The sequence below is a fragment of the Stegodyphus dumicola genome, chromosome 4 (assembly GCF_044657685.1).
Source record: "Stegodyphus dumicola isolate Sdum_Otavi_A_Nest chromosome 4, ASM4465768v1".
Lineage (NCBI taxonomy): Eukaryota > Metazoa > Arthropoda > Arachnida > Araneae > Eresidae > Stegodyphus > Stegodyphus dumicola.
Genome location: NC_140771.1, coordinates 238,369,003 through 238,385,598, shown reverse-complemented (window position 1 = coordinate 238,385,598; position 16,596 = coordinate 238,369,003). Strand labels below are relative to the sequence as shown.

The window sequence follows — 16,596 nt, the reverse complement described above, 5'->3', positions numbered from 1 at the left end:
ATTTATAATGGTCCGACATAATTTAAGGAATATTAGTAACATTTAAGTTTTATTTACAATCAGTTTTATGTTGATTCTTTCTTTTATGCTTTGTTTCATTACATACTTGCTCAGTCCAGAAGTTTAAGCAAATTTTATGTCAAGCGACATAGATTAAAATGAGAAGTAAAATCATAACCAGCATGATTCCTAACAGAAGCTCGACTATTGCCACCACTGCTGTGGCACTGGCAAGATTGGTATGTATTTGAAAGTTAGTTGTGTTTTGTTTATCTAATCCAGTTAGGGTCGTTGCTTGGCATAGAGTTCCTGAAGAGATCCAGTTAATAAACAATATTTAATATAAAGTTCCAATACACCACTAATGCACCAGAGGTGGTACGTTTTATTATTTTAAGTATCATTTAGCTGTAACGAATAAAGCTTTATGTTAATTTTTACATATCTTACATCCACAGCAAGGATTAAGGAAAAATCATAACACATACAGATAACTTCTAAGGGTGAGCAATTAGTTATAAATACTTATATACATAGTTAAATAATCCTGAAACATTATAGATTTAGATGGGTCACTATTCATTTTTAAAAAGTATCTGATAAAAAAAGCACTGTTCAAATCATAATCTAGGAACATTTTACATTTTAAAATACAGATCATTATGCATATAATTTATGATACTGATTCTAAAATGATATTAGGATAATTATACAAAAACAGCTAGAAAACATGTATGTTTCAAAGTAACAACACAAGACATCTTTTTAATTTGAAAATTTTCAAGATATTTTAGCTAATTTACATCAATTTTCTTCTCTTTAACATATTTTTTATTTCAATAAACAAATCAATATTCCCACTAGTGGCTACTTTATCCCCAATCTGATATTTTAATAATATACTTTTGAAGAATTTCTTTCTCGTTATGCAATCAATTTCTCTCTCACTCTTCCTCTATATTTAAGAATTTCAGACTTAATTGAAGACTTGTATTATTCTAAATAACTGTATGTTTGAAGATTTCTGTTTTTCTACAGAAGTGCACATATTTAGAATGTATAGAAGATGCTAATTTTATTTCTTTAATAATAGGATTATTGAGAATAAATATGAGATGATACAAAGACAGGGTCGGCACCACAGTCAGTGTGGCAGAATGTTGAGAAGTTAGTGAAGCAATGATGGACAACAAAATTTAGGGCTGGCAAAATTTTTTAAATTTAGGACAGACCCTGGAGAGCAAAATTTAGGATCCGCAGAGATTGCACCCAGTGGCAAACTGCCCTTTGTATGTTGCAGTAAGACAAATAAGATTAATCTTTTAAACTGTCAGCTTTCAATTTCTTTATTAACAAAAAAATTCCTTGTCCATGTGACAAGATTAGACCTACATTTTCAATTTTTCATGCTTATGTACAGTGGAAAGATGAGAAAATAAAAGATAAACTTGTAAAGAAGACTTCTATGATCAAAAGCTGAACTTTGTAAAAGTAACGTTACTTTCACCGTTTTCCCAAAAAATTTTCCATAAAATAAGAAATTCATCACAAATTTCCTATAGCACACATTCATTACATATTAATACCATGAAAATATCTTTAATTTGGTCACATTTTTCAGGAATCATAGGTCAATAAATCTTGCTTTAAAATCCTTCTAAAACTTCCAAGATCAGGAAAGAGGGTGGAAAGATCTAATAATTATCCCTACCAACTCTGTACGAGCACAAATCCAGAAGATTTTTTAATACAAAATTCAGAAAAGAAAAGTGTAAAATGAATTTCTAGGAGAAAATTGATGCACATTTGAATATTCTGAAACAATGACATGGGAAAAAACTCTAATGAAAAAATATAAAAGAAAAATTAAATTAATTTAAAAAAAAACTTCCAGTAGATTTCTTGCTTTTGCTAAGTGCTTCAGAAGCTGTGTTTCACAGCATTTATTATCTAATTTATTTTTCAGAATCAAACTATTCCCAAGTCCCCCAAATGGAAATTAAAGTCATTTTAAAATATGACATTGAAAAATAAAAATATTTTTAATGGTATTTCTTAGTTACAGTTTTAATATAATCATTATTTTTTTATCAATTTTGTTATGTTTGCAGGGGAGAGGGGAAAAAGTCGCAAATATCCAGATTAAAATTTTTGAGTACAAATTGATAAAGAAATTACAAAAATTTTGATAAATCACTAAATTTAGTACCACATAATAAAATGAATCATATATCAAAAAGGAAAAGAATGTTTCTGATGTAATGATTTATGAAAATTCTCAAAAAAGAAATAATTTCAAAATGTTTATGTTTTAATTGAGGCAGGGCTTCGCACCCTTTTAAGAAGCAGGAAAGAATACAAATCATAATTCATCAAACACATATTCGTGAATGAATAAAAAAATATTCCTCCAAAATGTTAATTCACACTCAAAATCGCAGTTGCTAAAAAGAGACAGAAATATCCGATGTCTGATTAAGGATGTTTTGCAATTTAGGCCAAAATTATGAATCTTTCAAGAACAAAAATCATTTCTAAAAAACCTAAGGACTTTTAAGTAGTACTTTTAAGGACCATACGAGCTCTGTTAATTCTATGAATAGTTCAAAATTATGACGAGGAATGAAAAACCAAATTTACATAAAAAAATGATAAAATTTTTTTTGTTTCTTTACTGCATATTTTTGAGAAACAGCATTTTTGCCCTGAGCTTAAAACAAAGGAACCACTCACAACTTTTAAATTCTCCATTAGGCTATCCAGTTTATCTCAGAACTAATAAGCTAACAAACAACAACAGCAGTAAACCCCATTAAAAAAAACATAGATAGAGAGAATATATTTCAAAGAAGTAATTCACATTTTTGATTATTCTATGATTTATTAGCTGCTATTGCCTGCTTATCAAAATATGACTGTAAACAACATGTTAATACAAATAAATAATTACTAAATATAGATATAAAGATATTATAGGCATTAGTATATATATTACAGACATAAAGATAAATATTTACTATCAATTATTACCAGCAACATCATGTAGAAGCACCTTTATAATTTATTTATGATTACTATTATTGCTACAATATGACTGCTTATTTTATTTGTATAATGCAATACTCATATGGACAGATTTTTCATTAAATAACTGGCATTGACCATTTGCATTTACTATTTAGAGATACGTTCATCTGATTCTTCTTAAGCAGATGTATTTAAACTTGGACTCAGTATAAAATATAATAATATAAATAAAACTACTCCTGTTTTAATATGTCAGTCTGTGTCAGCATGCCTATATTCTTTGGGAAAAGTGTATTAAAAGGATTGGCAGTTTTATACTCACTGCTAAGTGTGAACTGTTTAACATTTATGCTCACTTTTAAGTTAATTTTCATGCTATAATGCTACAAGTATTGTCTTACTTTAAAAATATTCAACTTAAATTAATGTTCCAAAAACAATACAATTTTTCATACTGCTGCAAGATATTAGATATACTTTTAGTAATAAAAAATGTACTTACTAATCGAAGTTTTGCTATGTTGTCAAAGGGAAGATATCTCAAAATACGCTCCATAATTTTAGATGGCAAATCTATTATCTTGAGGCATCTAGACTTGTCAGCATCATCTTTCCTTCTAACGTGCTCAGTGGGCTTACACCCAATATCTGAATTATTTCTTCCAAAAGTCTTTACAAAGTTTTGAGTATGTTTCACAGAATATGAGCTTCCTGGAGTATTGCTCACCATGGTGTTTAAAAATGAAATGTTAGAATCACAATCTACTTGTTTCAGACTGAACCTAAGTAAACAGAGAAATTGATAAAAATAACATTACAATAACTACTTTTAAATGATCACAATAAGAAATATTCTCTCTGAATTTTGATGGTAATTTCATTACTATTCCATGTTTATTACAGATTTCAGCTTTATGCCAATATTAAAAGGAATAGTTTATAGTGTTGCTGTTTGAAAAAACGTGAAATCTTTGATTTTTTACTTAAACTTTTTTACTTTTTAGGATGCATACAATTCCTCTAGAAATTCTTAAAATATCTCTCAAACAGTGTGTTTAAATTCAACTCCTGATTAACTAGCTCTAAATTTAAACTTTTCTTAAAAAAAAAAAAAAAAAAACTGATGTGGTCAAACATGACTTGCTTGTATAGCCTATTAAATTATACACATATTTTGTTGCAATTCATTTAAACTTATTTCCTCCAATTATTCGAACTAAATTAAACGATTGTTCAAGGTAAGTTCAAAATGATAACAAAAATAGCTAATTTTGAAATTAAATATTTTAGTCAATTTTTGTCATATGGGATTTAAACTTCTTATAATTTTTATTTTTTCATAATGTATATAAATTTTTTGCAAATATAATTAATTAATTAACATTTTAGAAGACCTCTCCTGCGAACTGAATGCAACTGAGGCTTACCCGTGATTCAACTCTGTATTAGGCAGGAGGGCCAGTCGTAAGTCCGCGATAGCTTTTAGAGAGGGAAATAAATGTCTCGCCTTGCTATGCTGGGGTGCCTCAAATCCCTGCGCAGACTTTAAAATAAACTCCCCCCCCCGAGCTGAACCGGGGCACCAGCGCTTACACATCTCGGTTCTCAGAGACCACCCCGGAGGGAGGCTCACAATGGACACTGTGTCCACTTGGCAATCTGACTGGTCGTTGGTGACTTTCTGGCGATTTTGGTCGAAATTCGATTCGGACCAAAAATCGATTCAAAAAAAAAACCTAAGGAATTTTAAGAACTCTTAAGAACCATACAAATCCTGTATAAATACACACAAGGTGATTATAATTTAACTTGGCCTATTCAGAGCACCCTGTAGTTGTAAATAAAATGCTGATTATTCCTCTGACTGCTCAATTTGTGGACCAAAATTGCTTCCAAAATTGGAGGTGGTTTTCTTTTGGCTCCCATATTTTAAATCTATATATGTTGAAGAATTGAAAAATTCACTTTTTCTTTCTAGAAAATATTTTTTATATAGATTTTTATCATGAGAAACTAAGTTGCCAGAAAACATTTTTCAGATGTTATCACCAAAAAAATCTTTTTTTAAAAAAATAAAATTTCAGTCTAATTACAGTTAATTTCTATTTATTGCATAATATAAAAAAGTAAAATGTATAAAATTGAAGAAAATATAAAGCGCTGAATGAAAAATACCTTAGAAATGCAGTTTAATATGATAGGGTTCAAGGCAAAGTCTAACTTCACAGTTTTTGCACCAGGTTCAATAAATCTAATTAATAATTCAATAATTTAATTAAATAACTAAGATAATCGCTTAATGTTTTCTAGCAGCCATTTCTGTAAGAAAAAAGCAGGAAAAAGTGAAGTTAGAGCGCTAATACCACGTACCTTCAAATACCGCAATTTAGTGGCCAACTAACGATATCTGTTGTCCAAAATATAAACTAAACACCTAATTACTGTATATAATTTATTTCAATGGTTAAATGGGAAAAAAACGGGATGCGCTCCTCAATAAAGGAAGAAAAACATATGCCCTGCGGAAATCGCGGGATAAGCAAATTTTGCTACATTTGAGTTGCCGTGGAAATCGTGGGAGGATCAGCCAGAAGGTTATTTCAAAAATTTGTTGACACACAATTGAAAGAATGAACTAAAAAATTCTGAGAAGGGAGAAAAAATGTTTGAAAAATTAAGCTCGGAGGTGCATTACATCAAAATACAAACAAGCTCCAAATTTTAAATACAAGCATTGTTTATTTGTTACAAACTCTATAGCAATGTAAAGCATATTGTTGACTGTAGGCACCCTCATTTAAGTGTGAAATGAATAGGATACACAGCTGATTACCAATGATTTTTTGCAATGTTACATGGTGATTAAGGTCCGCCAAAGTTTAAAATTCTTCAGATAAACCATACTCTTTCAGATGGCCCAATAACAAAAAATCACGCTGACTGAGACTGGGAGAACGAGCCGGCTAAGGACTGGGAAATGAACATCTTATTATCTTGTCATCAGTCAAATGTTACCACAGAAACCTCTGCACATACAGTTCATTTCATGGAGAGGTAACATCCTACATAAAAGTGATAGATGAGAAGGCTTGTTGCTGTTGAAGTTGAAGTAATTTGAAATTGTTCAGCATGTCATGATATTTTAGTGCCATTGCAGAGCATGTTACGGTGTCATTATCATAATTTTCTTTGAAGAAGAATGGTCCAAACAAGGAAGGAAATTTACACCAGGCGATAACTTTAGGTAGGTGTGTGAAATGTGTAGAAGACACACGGACTTTCCATGGCCCAAATGTGACAACTCATGTTCATGGTTCCATTAGGATAAAAAGGAGCCTTATCACTCCAAAGGATGTTCCACAGCCAGGGGTTATTAACTTCCATTCAGGCAAGAAGAGTCAATGCAAAAGATAAGCGACAGTCAGTGCCAGTAAAAAGCAGATACTAGTTGTGGCTCATCTAAATTGGAAAAAAGTGCACTATTGTTCTCAGAATCTTCCACGCTGCTCCATATAATATGTCTAATTGTTATCAGACTGAACTTGCACTACCAAAGTCATGATCATTTGTCAGTGAGTGCTCAACAACGCCCATTGCTACTTTTGACTTTTGCCACGTTGAATGCATAATGATCCAGTTTTCCTGAATCATGTCTGTCTTACTAGGAGACAAAGGCACAAATTCTAAATTCATAAAGAGCTGATACATCATTTATCTGGCCTTCATAAAACAGGTTCACGATTAATGTATGTTTTGGCAAACTAACAAGCCTCGCAAGTGAAAGAATGCTATTCACTAGATCTCGAAAATGTTAAAATAGCCATAGTTACTTACTGCATGTCTTTTCAAGCATTTTGTCTATAATGCGCCCCTAGTGGAAATTTTTTGGACTATTTTTTTAATATTTTTTAAATCTTTTACTGCATACTTTGAATTGTCTCTCTACAAATTTTCACTGTAGAATAAGAAGTCCTTTATTCTGTCCTTACATACAGATGTCTCACACACACAAAAAAAAGTTTAAATGGATTCAAAAACGGTCAAAATGGACATTTCTACTGAAATCTGATAAATGAAAATTTTCATGGTTTCAGTACATCCTTTACTTCATACAACGAAGTAAAAAAGAAGAGCAAAATGCACGCTGACATCACTGGTAGCAGGCAATATTACAGTATTTGGGAATTGCTTTTTATCTATAACAGTTTGCAATTTAGATTTTCCATAATATATACATATTGAACAATAAAATATAAAATCTATGAACTGAATTTTTTTACTCAAATTTTGAACTTGACATTTCCAAGTTCTATTGTAAATATTTTTCTTCGATTTTATTTATAACCTAGTTTCTTCATTTCCATTGCTGTTTGGTCTTCTCTTATTTACACTGTGTTCATTTGGTTTTGAATATTCATTTATGTAAGCAAATGAAATTACTTTCCAGTTTAAACTGCTTGAAAATACAGACAAACTGTTAATAGTACAGTCAAAAGTCTTTAATCCGGACTCGTCGGGACTTCGGCCATTCCAGATTATCGATTTTTCTAGATTATAGATCATCAGTTTAAATCTGGTAAGATGGCATGCATAAATTATAAAATTAAAAATATGAAACCATAATTTATGAAATAAAGAGCAATTATGATTTAATCAAAATTTACAAAAAAAAAAAATAATATTTATTTGTTTACTTAAAATGCAAAAGAAAAGAACGTTGAAAGAAATGTTTAAAAATTAAACATTTCTTTCAACGTGCGCATGCGTAAAGCATACATTAGGCATAGTCGAAATTAGAAAATTGTAACTTAAAAACTATTTGATGTGTACTTGTGATATTTATAATGGCGAGGAATTTGATTTAAATCAAATCAAAGATGGAATACATCGAGATGAAATACTACATTTAGTAAGAAATTATAAGCTGAATAAAATAAAAACATCTGCCCTGAAGATAAGGATAGTGCTGACAGATCAACTTCCAGTTCATCGCGTGCCGCGACAGCGTGAAATTGATAAACAGACTTCGGAATGGTTAGAGAAACAAAGGATATGCCTTTATTCATTTTTTGCAGCAATTCCACTTTTTGTTTGATAGACATTGAAACATACTTTCGCTTTGACAGCTCCAGCATCGGAAATTCTATTTGACATAATCGAAAGTTCAAGCTTACTTTTATAAAATTGCTCTAACAGTCCGCAAAAAATAATAAGCCGGATCCAATTCAAAGATTAAGGAACAACACAATCTGCAACAATAACTGAAATAGATAATTAGATAATTTTAGCTTAGCTTATACCGTTCGTTATACATTAAACGTGAATGCGTAAACGTGTTATGTGCATGCGCATGCGTAAAAGTATTACGTGCATGCGTAAACACCTATGCGCATGCCTGAACACATTATGCATTGACGCATGTGCAGAAAGTTTGTGGCTTTGAGGTCCGGATTATAGATCATTCCAGATTATGGGTGTCCGGATTAACGACTTTTGACTGTATTTCTTTTCTTGTTGATTTGTGATTTAATTTATTCATCTTTCATGTGTTTTTTAAACTGCCCTCAATCAAATCATGATTTAATCATGGACATCGTCTTAAGGACTTATTACCCCAGTAAATCAAGAGTTGACTGAAACTTAACATTTTCTTCTAAAAGTAAGTACAAGAGCACTAAAATTTTTCTTTAATAAAATAAAAACTAAATAATAACTTCTATGATAAACAACACGCCAAACTAAAAAAAAAAAAAAAAAAAAAAACTTTAAATCTTAACATCATAGTTTTGGTACCATTTTTGATTACAGTACAAAGTCTGTAATCTGGACGTCCATTATCCAGAATGATCTATAATCTAGACCTCAAAGCCACAAACTTTACGCATGGGCGTAGAAAATGCACATACATTACGCATGCGTGCGTTGAAAGAAATGTTTAATAAAGTAAACAAATAAATATTAAGTTTTTTTTGTAAATTTTGACATCCTTTATATCATAATTGCTCATTATTTCATAAATTACGGCTTCACATTTTTATTTGTATAATTTCTGCATGCCATCTTAACAGATTTAAATTGATGATGTATAATCCGGTAAAACCCCTAATCCGGCAACGCTGAAGTCCTGATGAGTCCGGATTACAGACTTCGTACTGTATTATTTAAGCTAACATATACATTAAAATTAGCATTAAATAATCTTTTCCCTTTATTTTACATGAAAATATAAACAAAACTGTTTACTTTGAAAAATAATTTCAGAAGTGCTATTCAAATTATTCCAAGGTTTAATTTTATAAAATGCAGCAATAAACATTAAAATTAATTTTAAAAATGCAAGAAACACTATTTACAAGAATTAACAATATCTTTTATGGAAAATGGAAGGCAGGTACTCAGTGAGCCCAGTCTCTGATAAAATGACCATATCCAGAATTACTAGAAATATCACTCTCTACTCTTTAGAAATACTACCCATAGTTGCTCTTTACAAAATGAATCATCACTCTCATCCATGTCACTAATTGGCTCCTTTACTCTGAGAGTATATCCTTCCTCTGATAATGTACCTTCCAAACGGAACCCTGTGGATCTCGCATAAAGAGGTAATATTCCAGTCAGACTTCAACTATGTGAACTGTGGTGGTGTGGTTCCCTATTTCTACCACCGCCTATGATGATCGAGTGCCAAGACAGTATTCTCGTGGAAACTGAGGAACTGTTTCTTCAAGAACTAAAACCACTAGTAGTAAGTGAAATATGTGCACTTATTTTTAATTTTTTCGCCTTTAGATACCATCAATGAATGTTCACTTTACAGCAAATTGCTAAGAGCAGTGGCTTGATGCAAGAGATTTTTGCATAACTCTGGGCATCTACTGCATTCCTACCCGAGAAACACTAACAAACAGTGAACTTTCTAGTGCTTTATTGTGTATTGTGAAAAATGTTCAAAAGACTTTATCTATGACAAAAATCCAGTGCTAGAAAAGAGTGTTCCTATTCCTAATGACAATTTAATTTGTGTTCCTTTGATGATGGAATAATCAGAGTGGGGGGGGGGACAGACTCAAAAACAGTTATTTAAATGGAATAAAAAAAAACATCCTATTGTTCTGCCAACTAGACACAATTTTACTGTAATCGTGATTTATCATTTCCATGTTCTTTATTTTCATGCAGGTGCGAGATAATACTCTCACTTATAAGGATCAAATTTTGGATTGTTTCTGCAAGAAATGTAATTAGAAAAATTATATTTAATATTATAATTTGCAATAGGGTAAATTTCAAGTCTGCAAAGCAATAGATAGCTGATACAAGACAGCTATCTATTGCTGTGCAGACTTGACTACAGCTGCAAGAGTGACCAGTTCCAGAGTTTTTGGCAGAACTGGACTTGAATTCTGTGGTCCCTTTGTGATAAACAATTTAATAGATAAGTAAACAGGTAAAAAAGTTTTTGTATGCATTTTTGTTTGTTTCACTAAGGCACTATTACACTTTGAGATTGTAAATGATTTAATACGTGCAGTATTAGAGCAGCATTTAAATGCTTTATTGTGAGATAAGGCAAACCCTCAGATATTTTCAGTGACAATGGCAGAAATTTCGTAGGTGCTCATACAGTTAAAGAGCAATTCTAAAATATTCATTTAAGGGTAAGAATGAGGAAGAAAACAAAATTTATTTAGCTACTGAAGGCATAACTGGCACTTTAATCTTTTAGTCTAAAAATTTGAGCTCAAAAATTAAAATTTTTTTTTCTTTGTCATCTTCTGCATAATACAAATTGGCGAAAAAAATTCTGCGAATGTTTTGTCTGAACAAATGATTTTGCTCAGACAAGATGTTTGACTTCTTGAATTTTCTAAAAATTTTAAATTTATGCTATGTCTATCTGATGATATATCTGTTCTAAAACAAAATTTGAAAAAGGCGTTTTTACATAATTTGTTACAATATATGCAGATACACATATAATATATGCATCAAATATATATAACTATTTTAAATATACTAAAAAGATATATCAAATGAATAATGTGCCTTGTGCATATGTATAATTATATAGTTAAAGGTATACATATTCTTATTTTGAAATAAAGAATAACTTCAACAGAAATATAATTGTACTGCAAAAACTGCTTTGAATGAATGAAGTTCACACAGTTACAAGTTTAAAAATTGTTTGGAAGGAAAAAGTAAACAATATTCTGTAACTTACATGGCTTTCTTTTTTACACATATATTTGGATTCTTAATTTTTCTCTTTGAAGGTCTGAAAGCAAAATAAATTAATATAAACTTCCCAAGCACTCAAATAAGCACTAATTAATCAAGCTATTTATTTATTTTAAACACATAATGATAAATCTCATTCAGTTGACAAAAAAAAAAAAAAAAAAAAAAAAAAAAAAGCATCTTGATAATAACAGAAAGCTAAATGATCCTCTAAAATTGTATAATGATAAGCAAAATACCAGAATTTCAATACCCGTTATTTTGTGCTTTTTCCATGATGTTTTAATAAAAGTATGAGACAGCAGAAATAAATTAAGCATGCTAAAAAAGAATTAAATTAATATGAAATTTTATTTAGTAGGCGAGTCAATTTTTTGGGGTTGGCATTCAGCTACTGTTAAGATGGAGTTCCTTGTATTTAATGTTTTCCTCTTTCAAAAAAATAAATTCATGCTTGCAAATGAATATGAGCACTTACTTCCCAAAACAAAATGCAGAGAATAATGGTTTGTACGCCTTATAAAGGGAAATTTATTATTAAAGTTCTTTATAAGGTGACTACTCTTTGACCTGAGTGGAAGAAGTAAACTTCTGCTATTCTCACAGAAAATATTTTGTTTCTTGATATTATAAAAAGTAAAAATTATATTTTTTTGTGTTCTTTTATAATGGGTCAGTATTACCTCATAAAATCAACGCTTTTATAAAGTGTTAATAAAAATTACTTCAGTCATAGATTTATAATAATTTTATGTTTTAAAATCCATCTAATCAATTATTTATTTCATAGGTATTCTTACTTTTTCATATGCATCTGTTCTCTATTGCTTTGCCTTTTTTTCATTTATTATATATATACAAATACACACATATATATATATACAGTCAAAAGTCTTTAATCTGGATTCGTCCGGACTTCGGCGATTCCAGATTATCAATCATCAGTTTAAATCTGGTAAGATGGCATGCAGAAATTATAAAATAAAAAATATGAAACTATAATTTATGAAATAAACAGCAATTATGATCTAAAGGGTATCAAAATTTACAAAAAAAAAAAAAAAAAAAAAAAAAAAAAAAGCTTAATATTTATTTGTCTACTTTATTAAACATTTCTTTCAATGCGTGCATGCGTAAAGCATGCATTACGCATGTTGAAATTAGAAAATTGCAACCAGAAAACTATTTGATGTGTATTCGTGATATTTATAATGACGAGGAATTTGATTTGAATCATATCAAAGACAGAGTACATCGAGATGAAATACTACATTTAGTAAGGAATTATAAGCCGAATAAAATAAAAACATCTGCCCTGAAGATAAAAATAGTACTGACAAATCAACTTCCAGTTCATTGCGTGCTGCGTCGTTTCCGCCCCCCCCCCCGCTGGCAGAGCAGCATGAAATTGATAAACAGATTTCGGAATGGTTAGAGAAACAAAGGATATGCCTTTATCCATTTTTTGCAGCAATTCCACTTTTTGTTTGATGGACATTGAGACATTCTTTCACTTTGCAGATCCTTTGGCAGCTCCTGAATCGGAAATTCTTTTTGACATAATCGAAAGTTCAAGCTTACTTTTATAAAATTGCTCTAACAGTCTGCAAAAAATAATGAGCCAGATCCAATTAGAAGATTAAGAAACAACGCAATCTGCAATATTAACTGAAATAGATAATTAGATAATTTTAGCTTAGCTTATACCGTCCGTTATACATTAAACGCATATGCACATGCATAAAGGTATTATGCATTTACGCATGCACACAAAGTTTGTAACTTTGAGGTCCGGATTATAGATTAAAGACTTTTGACTGTATATGAATTGATTTTGAAAATTTTACAAAAATGATTAAAATTTGAACTTGATGTAAATATTAAAATTTTATGCAAAAAATGTGCCATTTAAGGGAGAAAAACTATCAAGAAATTAGGATACAGAAGAACACAGAGTATTTAGTTTGAAAATGACTTGGGTTTATTGCAAATTATTAACAATGCAGTATTCTGGTTTACAAGTGCCTCTTACTTAAGCTGCAGTTTTGGAAATAGCAGCAGAATAAAATAGCTTCAAATTCTGTTTTGCTTGAAATAATATTATATATTATAAAGTATTTTCTCCCTCCCTTCAACATGCCTTTGTGGCCTAACGGTAGCACACTCAGCATGTACTTCAAAGGTCCAGGTTCGAGTTCTGGAGAGAGCATTGCTCATTTAAGTCTCCAGCTTAAAAGTAACCTAAATGACTCTATTTATATATAGTTTGTATAATATAGTTTGTTATAAAATAACAGCATATATTTATTTCAGAAATTAGAAGGGAGGATACTTTGGATAGATTGCATTTTTCTTATTCATTTTAAATTATTCACGTTACTTTTCAGCTACCTTAAATAATAAAAAAGAAAGTTTATGTGTGTGCATGCATGCAAGTAACACAAAGAGCAGAAACAGATAGGCCTAGAACTACAGAATTTAGTATACATATTAATTGGATCATGAAGAAATGCACCCTTAAAATGATTTTTTTTTTTTTTTTCAAAATTCAATTTAGATTTTTCTATCTTAATTTAACGAGACAATTTTTGAGAATTTTTCAGATCTTTTTGCTTAATAAACAAAATACCATATACCCCCTTTTTTAACTATAATTTTATCGTAGGAAAACCGAGAAAAGAAAATAATGCGAGTAATTTCATTTTTGAAGAACATGATTATAGTGAGAACATAAGAAATGAAAAGTAGTCATGGATAAATTACTAGTAATTATCATAATAATATTCATATTATGATTAATTATCATAATATAATCATAATAATGGTAATTATCATTATATAATATTTTTTAAAGAAATTTGAGCTCCAATAAGAATACATAGTAATATTAACATTACAATGATGATGGATATTCAGCCAACATCTGATTGAGCCAGACACTACAGGCTAAGCCCCAGGGGCACCTCATATGAAAGAGTCTTTACTGCAATTTTCAACCTTACTGCCATACAATTACATATGGAATTTGTTTCCTACTTCAACCTGTCCATATTCATTGCTATGGTTCTTCCAAACTTGTGTTGACCTATGAAATGGAACCTCTGATGATGTGAAATGGCATTATGCTACACTCTGGTGATGTTTCTTACAGCATTTATTAGCCGATAACCCAACGAAATTCTTACAGCATGCAGTGCCAGTTGTGCTCTTTGGTAGTTTCAGGCTGGCAATGCTTCAGTTTTTTGCTTTTTAATGGTTTTATTTAAGCTACATATTTCACTATGTTATGTATGGGCTTTTAATTCAGATGTCTTGCCATTAGATATTATTTGTTTCCTAACCCAATAAAAATTGCATTATTGTTTTTTTTTTTTTTTTTTTTCAATAAAGCCTCTGGAAGCTCTGATTATCCCTTGACCCATAGGCATAATATCTAAGAGAGAATGATAAGTTCAAATTTTAGAAATAAACTTTTTTTTATAATCATTTGATATGTAATGCAAGTATTACAGAGAAATAGTATCATGATTCTTTTGGTTGTTTTCCATTTAATACAACACCAAAAAGTACTTGTAAGCAACAAATAGCTTTGCCATACAGCATCTACTCTAAATGAAATACCCCTATGACATGAAATATAAAAAAGAGTACTGCCATTTATGATGAAAAAACATGTTGTAATTCTGCACATTCTTTAATAAAGCAACTCTGACAATTTAAATTTAGGAAACAGTAGTATAGCATAACCAGTCTATAAGAATTGCAGATTAAATGCGATATAAATTACATCAAATAGATATTTTATTAAAAACAAGAATAAATAAAAGATAAATTATTAATAGTATATTTATATATATGTACTATATTATAATGTACTACAATGTACATATGCAAATAAAAGTTAAAGAACTCTCTGAAGATCTGACAACAACAATTTGTGACCAGAAGCTGTTGCAAGAAAAGTCTTTTATAGATTACAATATCTACCCGCTTCTCATCCCCCCAATGAAGAAAGAAAGAAAAGCAAGAAAAGTGTTTTTGGAAGAGGTTTCATTATTGGGAAAATGTCATTTATCTCCTGATTTCTTTTTTTAGAGATTCAAATTTTGTACTACAAAGATACTACATTTCACCCATGTCTAGGCATCTGCATATACAGTAAATGATAAAATTTAATGGCTGTAAAGCAACACGGTTTCGGGGGGGGGGGGAATTTCAATATTTTCAATTGTACTTGCTTCTTGGAAAGAGGCTTAGCAGAGTAAAATTTTAATTTGCTTATAGCCTTCAGAAAAATATGAACTATATTCTGGTTTTTATGGTGAACAGAATAATTTTTTAATTTTACAAAAAACAGTAATTTTGCAATTGAAATATACACCATTATATTGCAAGAAATTTTATTATTAGTAGCACCAATATTCATTTGATAATGTTTGAAATTAACTTCCAAGTACAATAATAAGTTTTTGAAATTATTTAAAATTTTTCATCTACAGAAATGCACATCTTTTCAGTTTCTTTACAAAACAAGAACCTTTGAGCAAATTAACTGCATTCTTTTATTTCTTACTAACACAAACTAAATGAAATCCATCACAATTTTAAATAGGCTTAAATTAGTTACATTAAATTTAAAAGAACTTACCTATAATTTTCCATGACCACAGAAGAAATGATAATCAAGCCTTCTTAATATTCAGTCAGAGAAAACCTGAAAGCAAGTGGATTTTTTAAGAACATTTTTGTCTAAATCTATATGCAGAAGAATGCCTGAAGAACAGGCAGAAAAAAAACTTTCAAAAACTAATGCACTAGCTATGAAATTCGTTAAAAAATTCAAATAGTTTTTCTCCACAGTATTCATCATAAATACATGAAAAATAACATCAGATCTTTCATCTCTAAAGAAGCAGAATCATATCATATGAAACAGGAAGTTTATTAAGACATAACTGAAAATAAATGTGAATATCTTCCAGATCATTCAAGAAGGAAGATATTAATATTACAGAATCATTAAATTTGAATTTTTCAATAGATATTGAGAGATACAAGTTTCTAATGATGTTCTGCCTCATCAAATTTTATAGGAAATGTATTAAATCTGTCTATTTAAATAACTAATAATACCGAATACTTACTGTTATGAAATGCAAAATTAGTTACTTTATCACATCTGTAAGTTATTTAAAATTAAGCGAGTTAAATATGGCATAAAACTGTATAATTTGAATCTTTTACATTGGGCAATATGGCATTAAAATTTTTACAAAACTGTTTCAATGAACACAAAACTAAAACAGAATGGCATATTTTGAAGAC

The 16,596-nt window shown here is 29.9% G+C and overlaps 1 protein-coding gene across 8 annotated transcripts in view; it reads right to left on the bottom strand.

The window, feature by feature from the left end:
* Window positions 1-16,596, bottom strand: part of LOC118201622 (uncharacterized) — an 85,231-nt gene that overhangs the window by 44,741 nt on the left and 23,894 nt on the right. For 7 of the 8 annotated variants that reach the window (XM_085816100.1, XM_085816103.1, XM_085816106.1 and 4 more), the window contains exons 3-5: window positions 15,920-15,985; window positions 11,255-11,308; window positions 3,530-3,809 (exon numbers count right to left, since the gene is read on the bottom strand). In XM_085816100.1, coding sequence (XP_085672226.1) covers window positions 3,530-3,809; window positions 11,255-11,308; window positions 15,920-15,933 — 348 coding nt within the window. In that variant the 5' untranslated portion in view covers window positions 15,934-15,985. The remainder of the gene's footprint in view (window positions 1-3,529; window positions 3,810-11,254; window positions 11,309-15,919; window positions 15,986-16,596) is intronic. The other variant, XM_085816107.1, reaches the window with a different exon arrangement.